The sequence below is a fragment of the Stegostoma tigrinum genome, chromosome 7 (assembly GCF_030684315.1).
Source record: "Stegostoma tigrinum isolate sSteTig4 chromosome 7, sSteTig4.hap1, whole genome shotgun sequence".
Lineage (NCBI taxonomy): Eukaryota > Metazoa > Chordata > Chondrichthyes > Orectolobiformes > Stegostomatidae > Stegostoma > Stegostoma tigrinum.
In genome coordinates this window covers 27,361,672-27,376,489 of record NC_081360.1, presented here as the reverse complement: position 1 = coordinate 27,376,489, position 14,818 = coordinate 27,361,672, and the positions used below count along the sequence as shown (strand labels likewise).

Here is a 14,818-nt window from a genome sequence, read left to right as displayed (position 1 = left end):
AAAAGCCGACGTTTCGGGCCTAGACCCTTCATCAGAGAGGGTGATGGGGTGAGGGTTCTGGAATAAATAGGGAGAGAGGGGGAGGCGGACCGAAGATGGAGAGAAAAGAAGATAGGTGGAGAGTATAGGTAGGGAGGGGATAGGTCAGTCCAGGGAAGACGGACAGGTCAAGGAGGTGGGATGAGGTTAGTAGGAAGGAGATGGAGGTGCGGCTTGGGGTGGGAGGAAGGGATGGGTGCATATCAGTGCCTTGCAGTTCAATCATATTTTAACAAGACCTAACAGAAGATCACATTAACCATGTTGAAGCAAAACAAGGCAATTGAGATCACTATACTCTGCATTTTTGTTCTGTCCTACTTTTTTTGAAAATGCAGTTGAAATGTTAGTTTGAGAAATCTTGTTTATTTCCAAGAAAAAAGTGTCAGTTCTGAGGTATTTCATCTTGATTATCAGATACTGACAATGTATTCATTGACTTTTGTCATTTTTAAAAATATGATCTTTTCTAGATGACCGCTTTATTCTGAAGCAGATGCCTCGACTGGAAGTCCAGTCTTTCTTGGATTTTGCTCCTCATTATTTTACTTATATTACAACTGCTGTTCAGCAAAAGGTAAATTAGGTTCGGGGTGGGGCGGTATGGAGGTTGCCCATTTTATGCTAATTCTGTTTCTCCTACTAAAAACTTTGATTTCTTGTTACAGTATGGCATCAGTATTATGCATCATACTGTGGTGGACTGTCAGTAGACTGTTAACCTCTCAAAATTTCATAATTAAATCTTGTATTTATTTTTCTTCTGTAGTCATTTTTAGTTTGAGAATGCTAAGTTTTATCATCTTGTGCTAATTCCCAATCTTTGTGTTTGTTGATCAGTGCTGTATGTAACATTGAAAAGATTTTGATCCAGATTGCTTGCTATGAAAATTGAACCTTTAAGCTATCAGTTCTGAAAAGTAGTTAACTTTTCATTTGGTCGATGCCTGTTTGCACAGTTTCACTGCATAATGGCCTTCTAAATTTTAGCGCTAAACTCAAAACTAAGTAATGTTGAAGTAACTGAATATTAGTTCATAGCAACAAATCCAGAAATTAAAGTATCTGACCTCACTTACTTTCAAGAGATATAAATGCAGGCCCTTGCGTATCTGCAGAGGGCAGATTGGAAGGCGAGTCATAGTGGAAACTGTTGCAATTCTCGCAGCACACATGGTGGGCTACCTTTTGTTGTAAAATTCAAGAATATGGAAATGGAAGAATTTTAGACCAATTATTTAACTTTAAGACATCAGGAATGGCTATTTTCAAGTAAAGAAACAGAAAAAAATCCCAGCAGCTCCAAGAACAGCTGTAGAGAGAAAAACAGTTGACATTTGAATCGTACAACTTCTTTTAAAACTCAAAGAAGGTAAAAACAAAGTATAATTAGATAGTGTCTGCACACTTTTGAAAGAAAAATTGTTTGACAAACTAGTAATGTTTTTTGTAGGTGCAATTAGCAGAGTACACGAAAGAGAACCTGTGGACATTGTTTCAGAAGACATTCGGTATACTGCTGTGCAAAAGATTGTTTTGCAAGATTAGGGCTTACAGAATTGAGAGTAGTAATGTTACAATCCCAACTGATTGATTGTAATCAGAGATAATGGGAACTGCAGATGCTGGAGAATCCAAGATAACAAAGTGTGAAGCTGGATGAACACAGCAGGCCAAGCAGCATCTCAGGAGCACCCTGGGAACACCAGATCCCAGAATGAAACTTCCTTGAGAGATCACAGCTTTATTTTGTTTTTGTGGTTGATCACCTTGGTGTCTCTAAATGTTTTGTAACAAAAGAACATGAGCTTGTTACATAAAACAAACAAAAGCTATTTACGTGAAACTTATGAAAGATCTTAACACAAACAGTAAGAGTCAGAATAAAGAGGTCACTTGCGAGTTGATAATTTAGATCTTGTGCATGTTACAAAACATCATGTTTAGATTTCAACTGTTTACAATCTATACACTTAATTAGTTCAGGGTACTGACTGTAATATATTCACATCTGCTGACGGTAAAAGCTAAGTAGAAAAGCAAACTCAGGATTACTGAAAGAGGCTGCAGAAGAATTTGTCTCAGTGAGCCGAACGTGCAAGGTGAAAATGAAGAAATGTGACATTATGCATTTTGATAAAATTATAAAAGCTTTTTTTCAAAATACCAAGAGACTAGTAGAGAATATGCAGAAGTATCTGTTTGCTTTTGTCTTTATCACAAAGTTATTGCGCAGACAAAGCAAATGCTATGTTTGCTCCTATTTAAAGGTGGTTGGTGTGTGACAGTACAACAGTCTTTGTGCAATTATATAACATTTTTGCTGACACCACACTGGAGAGCAACGAAGTCTCTTCTGTGTCGATGCTGTGTCTTTGAGGTATATTTTGTCCTGGTTTCTTTTAAGAGAGAGATTGAATGAATGAGAGGCACCGAGCTCTCTGTGGTAACATAAACAGTTTGTGAGGCCTTGGGTTTTATTTTTGCTTAATATCGAGTAATTTGACCAGTCAAATTGCATCTAGAACACAGCACATTACCTTTGCCTTTAAAATAAGAGAAAATTAGGGTCTAGGCTACCTTCTTAAAATATTTTGTTGGGTTTGGTCTTCATTGAAGAAAAAAAATGCTTGCATTGGCAGTGTGCAATTGATTGCTGGGATGATGGGGCTGTCCTGTGAGAGCAGGTTGAGGAAAATTTGGGCTTTGTTCTTCAGCATTCAGTAAAAGAAAAATATTTCGATCAAAAGAATACGATATTAGGACAGCTTTCACCCCACCCCGCAAAAAAAACCTCCTGGAGACTTTAAAAGTAGAATTTGTCTTAGAATAAATGGTTGGCTACTACAGACTGAAATGAGGAGAAATTTCTTCTCAGTCTGATGAATCTTTGGAATTCTCCGCGCTAACAGTTTGTAGTTTATTTATTTAAGTATTCAAGACAGAAATCAAAACATTTTTCAGAAGCAAGGGAAACAAGTGATTTGGGGAATAAAGTGGGAATGTGGAGTTGATGTAGAAGATCATTTATGATTTCATCAAATGGCAAAGGAGGTTGTATGGTCTGGTCCTGCCATTTCCTATGTACTTCTTTTGATGTATCAAATTATTTATTTTATATTGGATGTTAAAATTCTGTTTTTGTTTTCCTCCCTGAACTATTATACAGAGACCGACAGCATTGGCCAAAATTCTGGGGGTATATCGAATAGGCTACAAAAACTCTCAGAATAATACAGAAAAGAAACTTGATCTTTTGGTTATGGAGAATCTCTTCTATGGAAGAAAAATGGCTCAGGTACATGGTATTGACAATTGCAAATGGTTTAAATTAATATTTGTTTTCTAAATTAAAATTATTCCATAAAATGTTGCAACTTGGGTAGTGATAAAAGAATTGGGAAACAAAAACATTTACTGTGACCTGATTATATACCAACTATTACATAGCGGTAATTGGTTTCCTGAGAAATCTAATGAAATAATTCTGAATCAAAGGTGCGTCAGTTCCTACATAATTCTGAGATTAATTTTTTAAAAAATCGTATCAGTTCTAAAGATCACCAAAGCTTTTTTTAAAATTTATGCAACGTAGATCACACTCGGTGGATCAGCATTTATTTACCAATCCCTAGCTGATATTGTGTAGTCTCTTTTGATCCAGCTTTTGGATGTAGGTATACCTACAGTGCTCTAAGGGAAGGAATTCCAGATTTTAACCCAGTGAAATTAGAAAAATAGTAGCAATAATCTAAACAATTTCCTTTGGATTTTCTGTTTTTCTGAATGCAAACGTTTTTTTTTGAGTCCTTAAATTTATTGTTTCTTCTATACAGGTTTTTGATTTAAAAGGTTCTTTAAGGAATCGAAACGTTAAAACTGAAACTGGAAAAGAGACATGTGATGTCGTATTACTGGATGAAAACCTATTAAAAATGATTCGTGATAACCCTCTTTACATTCGATCACATTGTAAAGCTGTGCTACGGGCATCCATTCACAGTGATGCATATTTTCTGTCCAGTCATCTTATAATTGACTATTCCTTGCTAGTGGGCAGAGATGATTTTACAAATGAGTTGGTTGTTGGAATTATCGGTAAGTGTGTTGGAAAGTGAATTGTGGTCTTATTCTATTTTATTTACCACAGCAAAATGCAGATATTGTCACCATTATTGGAGGAGAAAGAGCAGAATAAGATGACCACAGTTGTGCAGGCTGACAGCTCTTCTCCTGTCATTAAAGAAAGTTGCCTTTAAAGCAACAATTCATAACTAGTGGGTACTAGAGTTCCAACTCAAAAACTGGATGGAACTCCATAGAGGAAAAGTCAGGAAAGATATGGTAGAAAAGGAGACCATTTTGGCCATAGTATTTGAAATAACCAAAGCAGAGCTATCCAGCCTAATTCCAGTTTATACTCTGGCTCTGTAGCCTATAGGTTAAAGCTCTTCATGTGTTCATTTAATTTTTTATTCATAAAGATTTTGGTTTCTGCTGTTTTAAGTGCCAGATCAGCACCTAGGTGAAAATTTATCCCTCAAAACCTCTCTAACCTTCCAGCAGTTACTTAATAACCCTGATTATTGACAACTTTGCTTTGGGAAGAAGATCCTTTTTATTGACTTTAAGTGCTTCACAATTTTATAAACCTTAAATAAATCTTCTCTCAGCCTCCTCTATTCTAAAGAAAACAATCCCAGCTGTGTGATCCTGCTTTTGCAGCTAAAATTCTCCAGTTCTGGCAACACAAGTATCTGATAGTTACCTATATGCATTACCTCTTGCATTGTGGATTGAATTCTGTTTCCCATTTTTGCCACCCATTTGAACAGTCTTTCTCACTATTAACTATACAGTCAATTTTAATATCATCTAAAAACTTCACACATCCTGCATTTAATTCAAAATCATTGGGTATGAATGGTAAGGAAAATAGTAGACAGTCATGTAGACATTTACTGGAAAGAATCCTTCAAACACACAAATATTTTACAACTATTAGATTTTACTTCCTGTGACTTAACCGATTTTGTATCTAATTTGCTACTGTCCCTTAGATCCCTCTGATGATAAAAAAAATTCATCTTTTCCTAGTTTAAAACTTTTATTTGTGGGCTATCTTTGCTGTTCTCCATTGTACATTGGTACGTAATAAACCTGTTGCAGTTCGAATGCAACTGCTTATTGTGTTTTTAAATCTATTTTGAGATAACCGTAAAATTGTAAAGAAAAAATGTTAGATAACAAGGTGTGAAGCTGGATGAACCCAGCAGGCCAGGCAGCATCTCAGGAGCACAAAAGCTGACGTTTCGGGCCTAGACCCTTCTTCAGAGAGGGGCATGGGGTGAGGGTTCTGGAATAAATAGGAGGAGAGGGGGAGGTGGACCGAAGATGGAGAGAAAAGAAGATAGGTGGAGAGGAGAGTATTGGTGGGGAGGGGATAGGTCAGTCCAGGGAAGACGGACAGGTCAAGGAGGTGGGATGAGGTTAGTAGGAAGGAAATGGAGGTGCGGCTTGGGGTGGAAGGAACGGATGGGTGAGAGGAAGAACAGGTTAGGGAGGCAGAGACAGGCTGAGCTGGTTTTGGAATGCAGTGGGGGAGGGGAAGAGCTGGGCTGGTTGTGTGGTGCAGTGGGGGGAGGGGATGAACTGGGCTGGTTTTGGGATGCGGTGGGGGAAAGGGAGATTTTGAAGCTGGTGAAGTCCACATTGATACCATTGGGCTGCAGGGTTCCCAAGTGGAATGAGAGTTGCTGTTCCTGCAACCCTCGGGTGGCATCATTGTGGCACTGCAGGAGGCCCATGATGGACATGTCATCTAAAGAATGGGAGGGGGGGAGTTGAAATGGTTCGCGACTGGGAGGTGCAGTTGTTTATTGCGAACCGAGCGGAGGTGTTCTGCAAAGCGGTCCCCAAGCCTCCGCTTGGTTTCCCCAACGTAAAGGAAGCCATACCGGGTACAATGGATACAGTATACCACATTGGCAGATGTGCAGGTGAACCTCTGCTTAATATGGAAAGTCATCTTGGGCCCTAGGATAGGGGTGAGGAAGGAGGTGTGGGGACAAGTGTAGCATTTCCTGCGGTTGCAGGGTAAGGTGCCGGGTGTGGTGGGCTTGGAGGGCACTGTGGAGCGAACAAGGGAGTCACGGAGAGAGTGGTCTCTCCTGAAAGCAGACAACGGTGGGGATGGACAAATGTCTTGGGTGGTGGGGTCGGATTTTGGTTTATTTCCCTTTTAAATCATCATCCTGAATATTTTCTATTGGTTTATTTAGATTATATCAGGACATTTACTTGGGATAAGAAACTTGAAATGGTGGTAAAGTCCACAGGAATCTTAGGTGGACAAGGTGAGTCTGTAAGTAGTTGATTACAGCCATTGTGTACAATTGATTAAAGAAAATAATGAGAAAATATCTTCTATAGACCTTGAATGAATGTGCGGGTAAGAACCAAAACAAGGAATTAGTGGGGTTTTTTTGTGTGAATCTTGGTTTTATGAAAAGAAACACCTTTGTGTCCCAAAATTGTAATTTTTTTTATATATTACCCAAACCTTCATCAGAATAGTATTTAGTCTAACTTTGCCTTCCAGGGCTCACTTGGAACCATTTAACGTCTGACCTTGCTGTTCAGAAGAAAGTTTTCTGTAGTTCCATGTCACTATTACAAGAGCAGCAATTATTTCAACATTTGTATTTTAAATCAGTGTCATGGGTGAACCCTAACTCCACATTTCTTCAAATATTGTCTGGAAAACTGAATAAACTTTTTGTCACAAGTCGCCCAAAAAATCCCTTGTCTGTTAGTTATTTTAAGCTGTTAGGATTTATGCTACTTCCACAAGGTCAACTTTCTTTCAGCTGACCTATCTTATCATTTTCAGTGTGCAGTGAAGTAGATCATGTTGAATAATGTCATATTGATGTGCTGCCCCTTGGATAATGTGACAGAGAATGAAAGAGATAAAATGTAGAGCAAGGTACTTGATGTTGGCACTCTAGAACAAATTTGTTTTGCACACCTTCTGATGAAAGTTACTTGAATTCAAGTGGAACATGAACATGCATAATTTGTCATGCCAAAAAGCTTGTTTGTCTTGCAAATTATATGTAAGATGTCCATGACCTAGTTTCGGACTGCTTCATTGGATTTTGTGGGTGTGAAAAAGGCACTGTTTCTTTTTGTTAATTGTGATGCTTTCATTTCATTTAACATTATCATGTATTTATCTGGAAATGTCCATATTCTGGTTGTTTTCATCACCTTTACAGTGAGGGTAGTAAAGCCATTGTATGAAACTTGTAGAAAGCGTATAGAGACTTTGGGTATTTACAATGTGATGCATGACAGTAAACAGCCATATCCAATAAATTACTTGCGTACCACACAATGTTCGGTGCAAATAAGCTTAAAATTAAGTGGGGATTTTTTTTTAAACTCTATTCATTTTTGACCTGTGGACATTAAAGTCAATAAAACACCTTGCTTGAGCCACTGGTTTTCATATGTCAAAAATAAAATCTTGTACCCCATCTGTTATAAAAACATGACAGTACTTTTTTTTTATTTCCCCCCCCCCCACAGGAAAAATGCCGACTGTAGTTTCCCCAGAGCTTTACAGAACAAGATTCTGCGAAGCAATGGACAAGTATTTCCTGAAGGTCCCAGAACATTGGACAGGCCTCGGTGTGAGCTGCTGAAAAGACAGGCGGTATTCAAGACAATGTTGGAATAAACTGTTCAATGTCATCACTTGATAAATGCTATGGAAGGAGTGAACATGTGGATTTTTCATTTGAACATGGACAGCACTGAGGCAGAAAACACTCTACATATAGGTTTTATTACAATATTGCATCAGAACAGAAAATAATTCTGTTCCAGTGGTTGGGGGGTGGGGGAGAATCTTAATTTTTACATTGATTTTTGAGTAGATGAAAGCCACTATTTCACAAAACAGTGTACTTCGCATTTCAAATGGTCCTACTTGAGGGGCATGAACGTGACCTGCAAAACTTGAACTGTATTTCCATTTTAACATGCTTAAAATAAAGCATTATTTAATAGTGCAATAGGTTAATAGGTTTACCTTACAAAACAAAAGCACAAACTGCTACTCTCAAATATTTAGTTCAGTACTCATACACTGCACACATACACTGTAGATGCTATTTATATTACCTTCGTTAGCTACAGAAAAAAGGCATGTGTTAAATGGGGCATTTTATATATAGATCATCTGCCTGACTCTTTGAGAGCTACAAAATACTTACTGTTTCAGTGTTCATATTAAGAATATATACCTGTAAGTAAAAGATTGGAAAAGTTTCAGTGTTTATGTGACACGCTCATTGCAATATGTTGCTGCAGGACCATCAAAATTCAATCAAGTTTTGAAATTTCATAATTGTTGCCATGAATTTTAAAGAATATTCCAACTGCAGTGTTTGCCCACATGGTGCACTTTGTAGACTTGTTTTTTTTCCTAACACGGGTACAATAATTTGTAAATAGAAATAGTTACAAGTAACAAATTGTGTTTTCAGTTTTTTGCCTTCCAAGTTCATGCAAGTGACTTTATATAATAAATAACTTGAATTAATTATAATTCAGGCGAATTTGACGACTGCTAGTGATGCACTTTGAAAAACTGTTTTTGATCATGTTTCAAAATAGAGGGTGTCCAACACATCTTTGAACTGAATTTACTAAGTTGTTTTTAGAGAATTGTCTAAGAGAAACTAAATACCACCGAAACTATCTCTGGAAATCTGGAGCACTAATATACAATAAATCTTCAAATTCAATAAGGTGTTTTATAATGTTCAAGATGCATTTGTTACTCGAGACCTTATTGGTACTTTTGACAATAACAGTGTGCTACTGAATAAAAGAATAAAATATGACAAACAATGGAATGTGAACATTTTTACATCAACATTTTTAATTTTGTAACAAGTACTGTTCAGGTCACATGCATTTTCTTAAATTGCCATTTTTCATGGCCCTTTTAATTATTTATATTCGATTGGATTTTTCAAACATTGGAAATATAAACACTTTAAACCTGCTTGGGTTCTGTGTCAAAACCATTCCTGGACTTCACTTGGCAAAGCAAAACCTAGGAACTGAACAGAGAACTCTTCATACCTTCTTGAAATAGTACTCATGAACATTTTGACAGGACCCTTAGCCGGATCTGACCCATCTTCTGCACTTCAGCCTGCACTTCCTTCCCATAACAGCGATCAAGTCCCACTTGTCCTCACCTACCATCCTACCAGAATCCACACCCAAAGGATCATTAGCCACTATTTCCTCTGGCAGGATGCTGCCATCAAACGCATCACCCTTCCCTGTCAGTTTTCGACAAGGACCATTGCCTACAGGATATCCTGGTCCACTACAACATCTCTCTGTCTTCGGCTTGCTGCAGTACTTCACAGCAAGCTAGAAGAACAGTACCTTATTTTACGCTAGTTAAATGTTCAGCCTGTACAGAGTTGAATAGTTTTAGAGCTTGGCACCATCTACATCCTTACCCCAATTCCCAAATACCAGGCCTTGTTGTCACATGCTCTGCTATTACATATAACCCATTGTTAGCCATTAGTTGTCCCCATTAATAGCTATTCATTCTCCGAGCTCAATCATTATCCATTCCTTTTCTGTCCAACTGTTCTCTCTCTTTGTCTCTATCTCCACCTATCATTTACTCCTTACCATCTCCCTCCACCTTTTCTTCTGCATAAAAAGCAACTTATTCCTAGCTGCCATCAGTTCTGAGGAAGGGTGCCCCCACAGGACGCAAAACGTTAACTCTGATTTCTGTCCACAGATGCTGCCAGACCTGCTGAGCTTTTCCAGCAATTTCTATTGATGTTTCTGATTTCCCGCATTCGTGGTTCTTTCAGTTTTGATGAACATGTGAGGTCGTTGACTTTAAGCTAATGAAGGTAAGGGAGAAAAGTGGGAGGAGACTCGTGTACAGCATAAAAACCAGTGTTGATCTGTTCGGAGCACAGAAAAGTAGTAAATAGTAACAGGAATTCTGTTTTTTTGACTTTTGATTTGTTATGACTTGCTAAATGTCTTGGTGCTAGTTACTTGATGGAATTTAGTGTTTATCTAATGCACATTAGATTACCTGGCTGTTTTGTTACACTCCTTTCTGGAATAGAGGTACACTTCCAGTTTTCAACCGCTTGGCACTTTTCTAGAATTGAGGGAACTTTGGAAGATCACAACCAATACATCTACCGACCTCTGTAGTCACTTAGAGTGCAGACAATCAGTCCCAAGTAAACTGTCAATTTTTAGTCCTCATCTTTTTGCTAGTACTATAGCCCAAATCCAAATACTGCAGCTCCCGCCACACACCCCCGGTCACCCCGGATTCACCTGCCTGCCATCCTACCCTGTGACCTACTTATAGTTGCCAAGGAGAAAAAGTTTCTTAAAGCAGCTTTTGGACCTTTAAACTGTGTTAACTTACCAAATTACAACAGCTAGCACTGTTAATAGGAGCATGACTTCTGCAAGGAATACTTCACTTCGTCAGTTAGGTTACCTACTTACCTCTCTGCGATTTTCTTGGGCATATCTTCCATCCTAAGTGGAGATTCTGAAGCAGATTGGATGATTCTAAATAGTCTGTTCTCTGCTTGGTTCTGCAATGAATTTTTCTGAGAAACCTTTTTCAATACAAGCAGTAAACATATCTCTGAACCATCTTTGCTAATTTGATTTTTCCCAAACTATACAAAGATTGCCCTGGATGATTCTCCCCTTGGAAGTTAAAATTCTGCACTTTTCAACTGCCTTCGTTGAAATAGACCATATACAGGAATCTTCGGGAATCAAGGGTCTGGTGAAAGCAAGTAACTCAAAAGTTCATATTTGTAAAGAAAAAGTTCTGGCAAAATTAATTAGAATTGAAAGTCAGCAAATTCCTGTGGGTCCTCACAGGATGCTCATATCATTTTTATAAATTGCTGAGAAAGTGAATGCACTAGCTGTAATCTGCTTAAGTTGCCCAGATTCTGGAAGGTCCAACTGGAGTGGCTGGAAGAACATATGTTTAAGGAAGGGTTGAAAGAAAAAGTTAGGAACTGCAGGCTAATGAAAAGGGGAAATTTAATGGAGAGATGTAAACTGATTCATTTTGGTAGGAAGTACAAAGAAAGACAATATAACATCACTTTAAAGAGAGTGCAGGATCAAAGGGACCCAGGGATAGTCCAATGAATCATCCAAAGTACCAGTGTAAGTTAAAATAGTGAGCAATAAAGCAAATAGGATCTTGAGCCTTACAACTAGGGACGCTGGAGACAGAAGCAATTGTGTAATGACAAACGTTTATAAAACACTGTTCTGGACACATCCCTTTGAGAAGGACATGAAGGCATTACAGAAGGGACTGCAAGAACTGCTCAGTATGATTCCCTGAATGAGGAATGTGTGTGAAATTGATAGATTAGAGAAACTGGGACTATTTTCCAATTGGGCAAGAAGATTAGAACAGAATTTGATAGAAATATTCAAATTATGAGACTCGTGGACATGATAGGAAGAAGCTGTTTACATTGGTAGACGGTTGAGAACTAGGGAAGACTGATTTAAGTTGAAAGTGAAGAGAACCAAGATTGCCTAAAGAGAAAAGGTTGCTGGTAAAAGATGAATGATTAGCACTTGACATGACATGTTCTTGCAGGGACTTGCCATTGTTTCCAATGAGCCAAATGCCCTCCTTTACGAGCAAAATATTGCAGATGCCAGAAACAATTATGAAGAAGTCATATCAGGCTAGAAACATTAACTATTCCTTTCTTCACAGATGCTGCCAGATCTGCTGAATTTCTCCAGTGTTTTCTCTCATTTTAAGTGTTCTTTGGTGTAACCATTGTAGAATTTATCGGGTTAGGCTGACGACAAATATTCATTGTAAGTTCACTGACTTTCACAGCCGCCTTGAGTCTCACTGGCAGCCCATTTCCTGTAAGGACTCCATTCTTTTGGGTTCTGTCTCCATCATGACCATTCAGATAATGCAACCTTCCATTCTGGCGCTTCCCTTGTCATCCTCCCCTTTGTCTCCTTCAGTACGTTTGACTGCATTCCTCATGCATGAATTTCAAAAGATTAGTACACAGGTACAGCAAGCATTCAGGTAAGCTAATAGAATGTTTATTGCAGGGGAATAGAATGGTTATGATTTAGTTATATAGAGCATTATTGAGTCCACATCTGGAGTACTGTGTACAGTATCTGTCACTACATACATAAAGATGTTAATATATTGGAAGCAGTTCAAAGAAGGTTTAACTGATAAATGGAAGGATTGGATTAATGTGAGAAAAGTTTAGAAGGACGGTTGAGAGGTGGGAGGCCTTTAAAATTGAGATAATGAGAATTCAGAGGCAGTGTATTTCCTGTTAGTGCGAAGGCCAAAACTGGCAGTTGTAGGGAACATTGGATGACTAGAGATAGAGGCTCTGGTCAAGAAAAGCTAGGCGTATACCAGGTATAGATAGCTAGGGTCGAACAAAATCTTGGTGTATAAGGGCAGTAGGGTATACTTGAGATGGAATGAGGAGGACAAAAAGGACACATTAGCTAGCTTTGGCAAATAATGTTAAGGAGAAGCCAAGAAGATTCAATAAGTACATTTAAGGGCAGGAACTACAAAGAGAATAGGACCCCTTTAAATATCAACGTGGCTGTCTATAGGTGGATCCACAGGAGATGGGTGAGATACTAAATAAATACTTTGCACTGGTATTTACTGTGGAGAAGGACACGGAAGCTAGGGAACTTAGGGAAATAAACAGTGATGTCTTGTAAAGAGTTCATATTCACAGGGAGGAGGTGCTGGTTTCTCAAAAATATATAAAGGTGGATAAATCTTTGGGATCTGATCTTTGTGGGAAGCAAGGGAAGAGATTGCTGGGCTTTTAACTGAGATATTTGTATCCTTGACAGCCACAGATGAGGTGCCAGAGACTGGATATTCCTGATGTGATACCATTATTTAAGAGAGGCTGCAAGGAAAAACAAGGGAACTGTACAGTGAGCCTGATGTCAGTGGTGGCTAAGTTGTTGGAAGGGATTCTGAGGGACAGGATTTGCATGCATCTGGAAAGGCAAGAACTGATTAAGGATAGTCAACATGGCATTGTGCATGGGAAATCATTTCTCACTAACTTGATTGAGTTTTTTAAAGCAGTGGGGAAGAAAATTGATGAAGGCAGAGCAGTATTATGGACATCAGCAAAGCATTCAACAAGGTCCTGCATGTAGGCTCGTTCATCAGGTGAGATCACCTGGGATCCAGCCAATTGGATACAAAACTGGCTTGAAGATATTAGATAAATGGTGATGGTAGAGAAGGAAACAAAAAACATAAATTGCTGGGAAAAGGTAGCAGGTCTGGCAGCAACTGTGGAGAGCAGTCAGTTAACATTTCACATCTAGTGACTCTTCCTCAGAACTGGGTGAACACAAAAGATTGAAATGGAAATCCTGCTGGAGAGGAGCAAAACTTCATACCTTGTTAGTGACTTAAATACCAAATAAAACACCAAAAACATCTGTGAAAACTGAAAATCAGAGTCAAACACAAATCTGACAGCATCTCTGGAAAGAAATCCAGAATTAACATTTTGGGTCCAGTGACCTTTCAGAACTGGTGGTGGTGGTAAAGGATTGCTTTTCAGACTGGATGTCTATTACTAGCCATAAAGATCGGTACTGGGTCCACTGCTTTTCATCATTTATATAAATGATTTGCACGTGAATATAGGACGTCTGGTTAGTAGTGAGCTAGACAATGAAGAAGATTATCTCTGAGGACAATTGGACTTTGATCAGATTGGTCAATGGGCTGAGAAGTGGTAGGTGGAGTTTAATTTAGAAAAGTGTGAAGTGTTGCATTTTGATAAGGCAAACAAGGCATGATTTACACAGTTAGTGGTAGGGCCCTGCAGTGTGATGCTAAACAAAGAGACCAAGGATGCAGGTGCATAGTTCCTTGAAAGTGAAGTGTGCCAAACGCTGCCTTCTGGTGAAAAAGATATTTGGTACACTTGCCTTCGTTGGTCAGAACGCCAAAAATAGGAGTTGGGATGTCATATTGTGGTTGTACATGACATCAGTAAGGTTACTTATATACTTATACTCGAATACTGCATTCAATTCTGGTCTCTCTGCTATAGGAAGGATGTTGTTAAACTGGAGAGGATGTAGAAAAGATTTACAAGAACACTGCCATGACTGGAGGGTTTCAGTTTTAGAAAGAGACTGAATAGGCTGGGGGTTTTATCTCTGGAGCATCAGAGGCTGAGGGGTGATGTTTTAGAGGTTTATGAAGACATGAGGGGTGTTGATAGGGTGAATAGCCAAGCTCCTCTTTTCTAGTGTGTGGATGTACAAAACTAGAGAGCATAGGACTAAGGTGAGAGGGGAAAAATTTAAAAAGGACCTGAGAGGTAACTTTTTCATGCAGACTGTGGCACGTGTATGGAACAAGCTGCCAGAGGAAGTGAGGGAGGCTGGTATAACTGTCTTTTATAAAGCATCTGGATGGGAATATGATTAGAAACAGTTTAGAGGGATCTGGGCCAAATACTGGCAAATAGGACTAGGTTGGGTTGGGTGTCCGGTTGGCATGGATAAGTTGAACTCGGTTTCCGGGTGTATGACTCGCTGACTGTCTGGCTAAGTTTAGGCGTGTATCCTGTGGAGTTTAGAAGAGTCAGAGGTGGCTTAATTG

The 14,818-nt window shown here is 38.8% G+C and overlaps 1 protein-coding gene across 5 annotated transcripts in view; it reads left to right on the top strand.

The window, feature by feature from the left end:
• Positions 1 to 8,949, top strand: part of pikfyve (phosphoinositide kinase, FYVE finger containing) — a 119,825-nt gene extending 110,876 nt beyond the window's left edge. For 4 of the 5 annotated variants that reach the window (XM_048534189.2, XM_048534185.2, XM_048534188.2 and 1 more), the window contains 5 exons: positions 513 to 616; positions 3,209 to 3,337; positions 3,876 to 4,137; positions 6,321 to 6,395; positions 7,633 to 8,949. In XM_048534189.2, the coding sequence (XP_048390146.2) occupies positions 513 to 616; positions 3,209 to 3,337; positions 3,876 to 4,137; positions 6,321 to 6,395; positions 7,633 to 7,748 (686 nt within the window). In that variant the 3' untranslated portion in view covers positions 7,749 to 8,949. Of the gene's footprint in view, positions 1 to 512; positions 617 to 3,208; positions 3,338 to 3,875; positions 4,138 to 6,320; positions 6,404 to 7,632 lie in introns of all 5 variants that reach the window. The other variant, XM_048534186.2, reaches the window with a different exon arrangement.
• Positions 8,950 to 14,818: the final 5,869 nt, after the last annotated feature.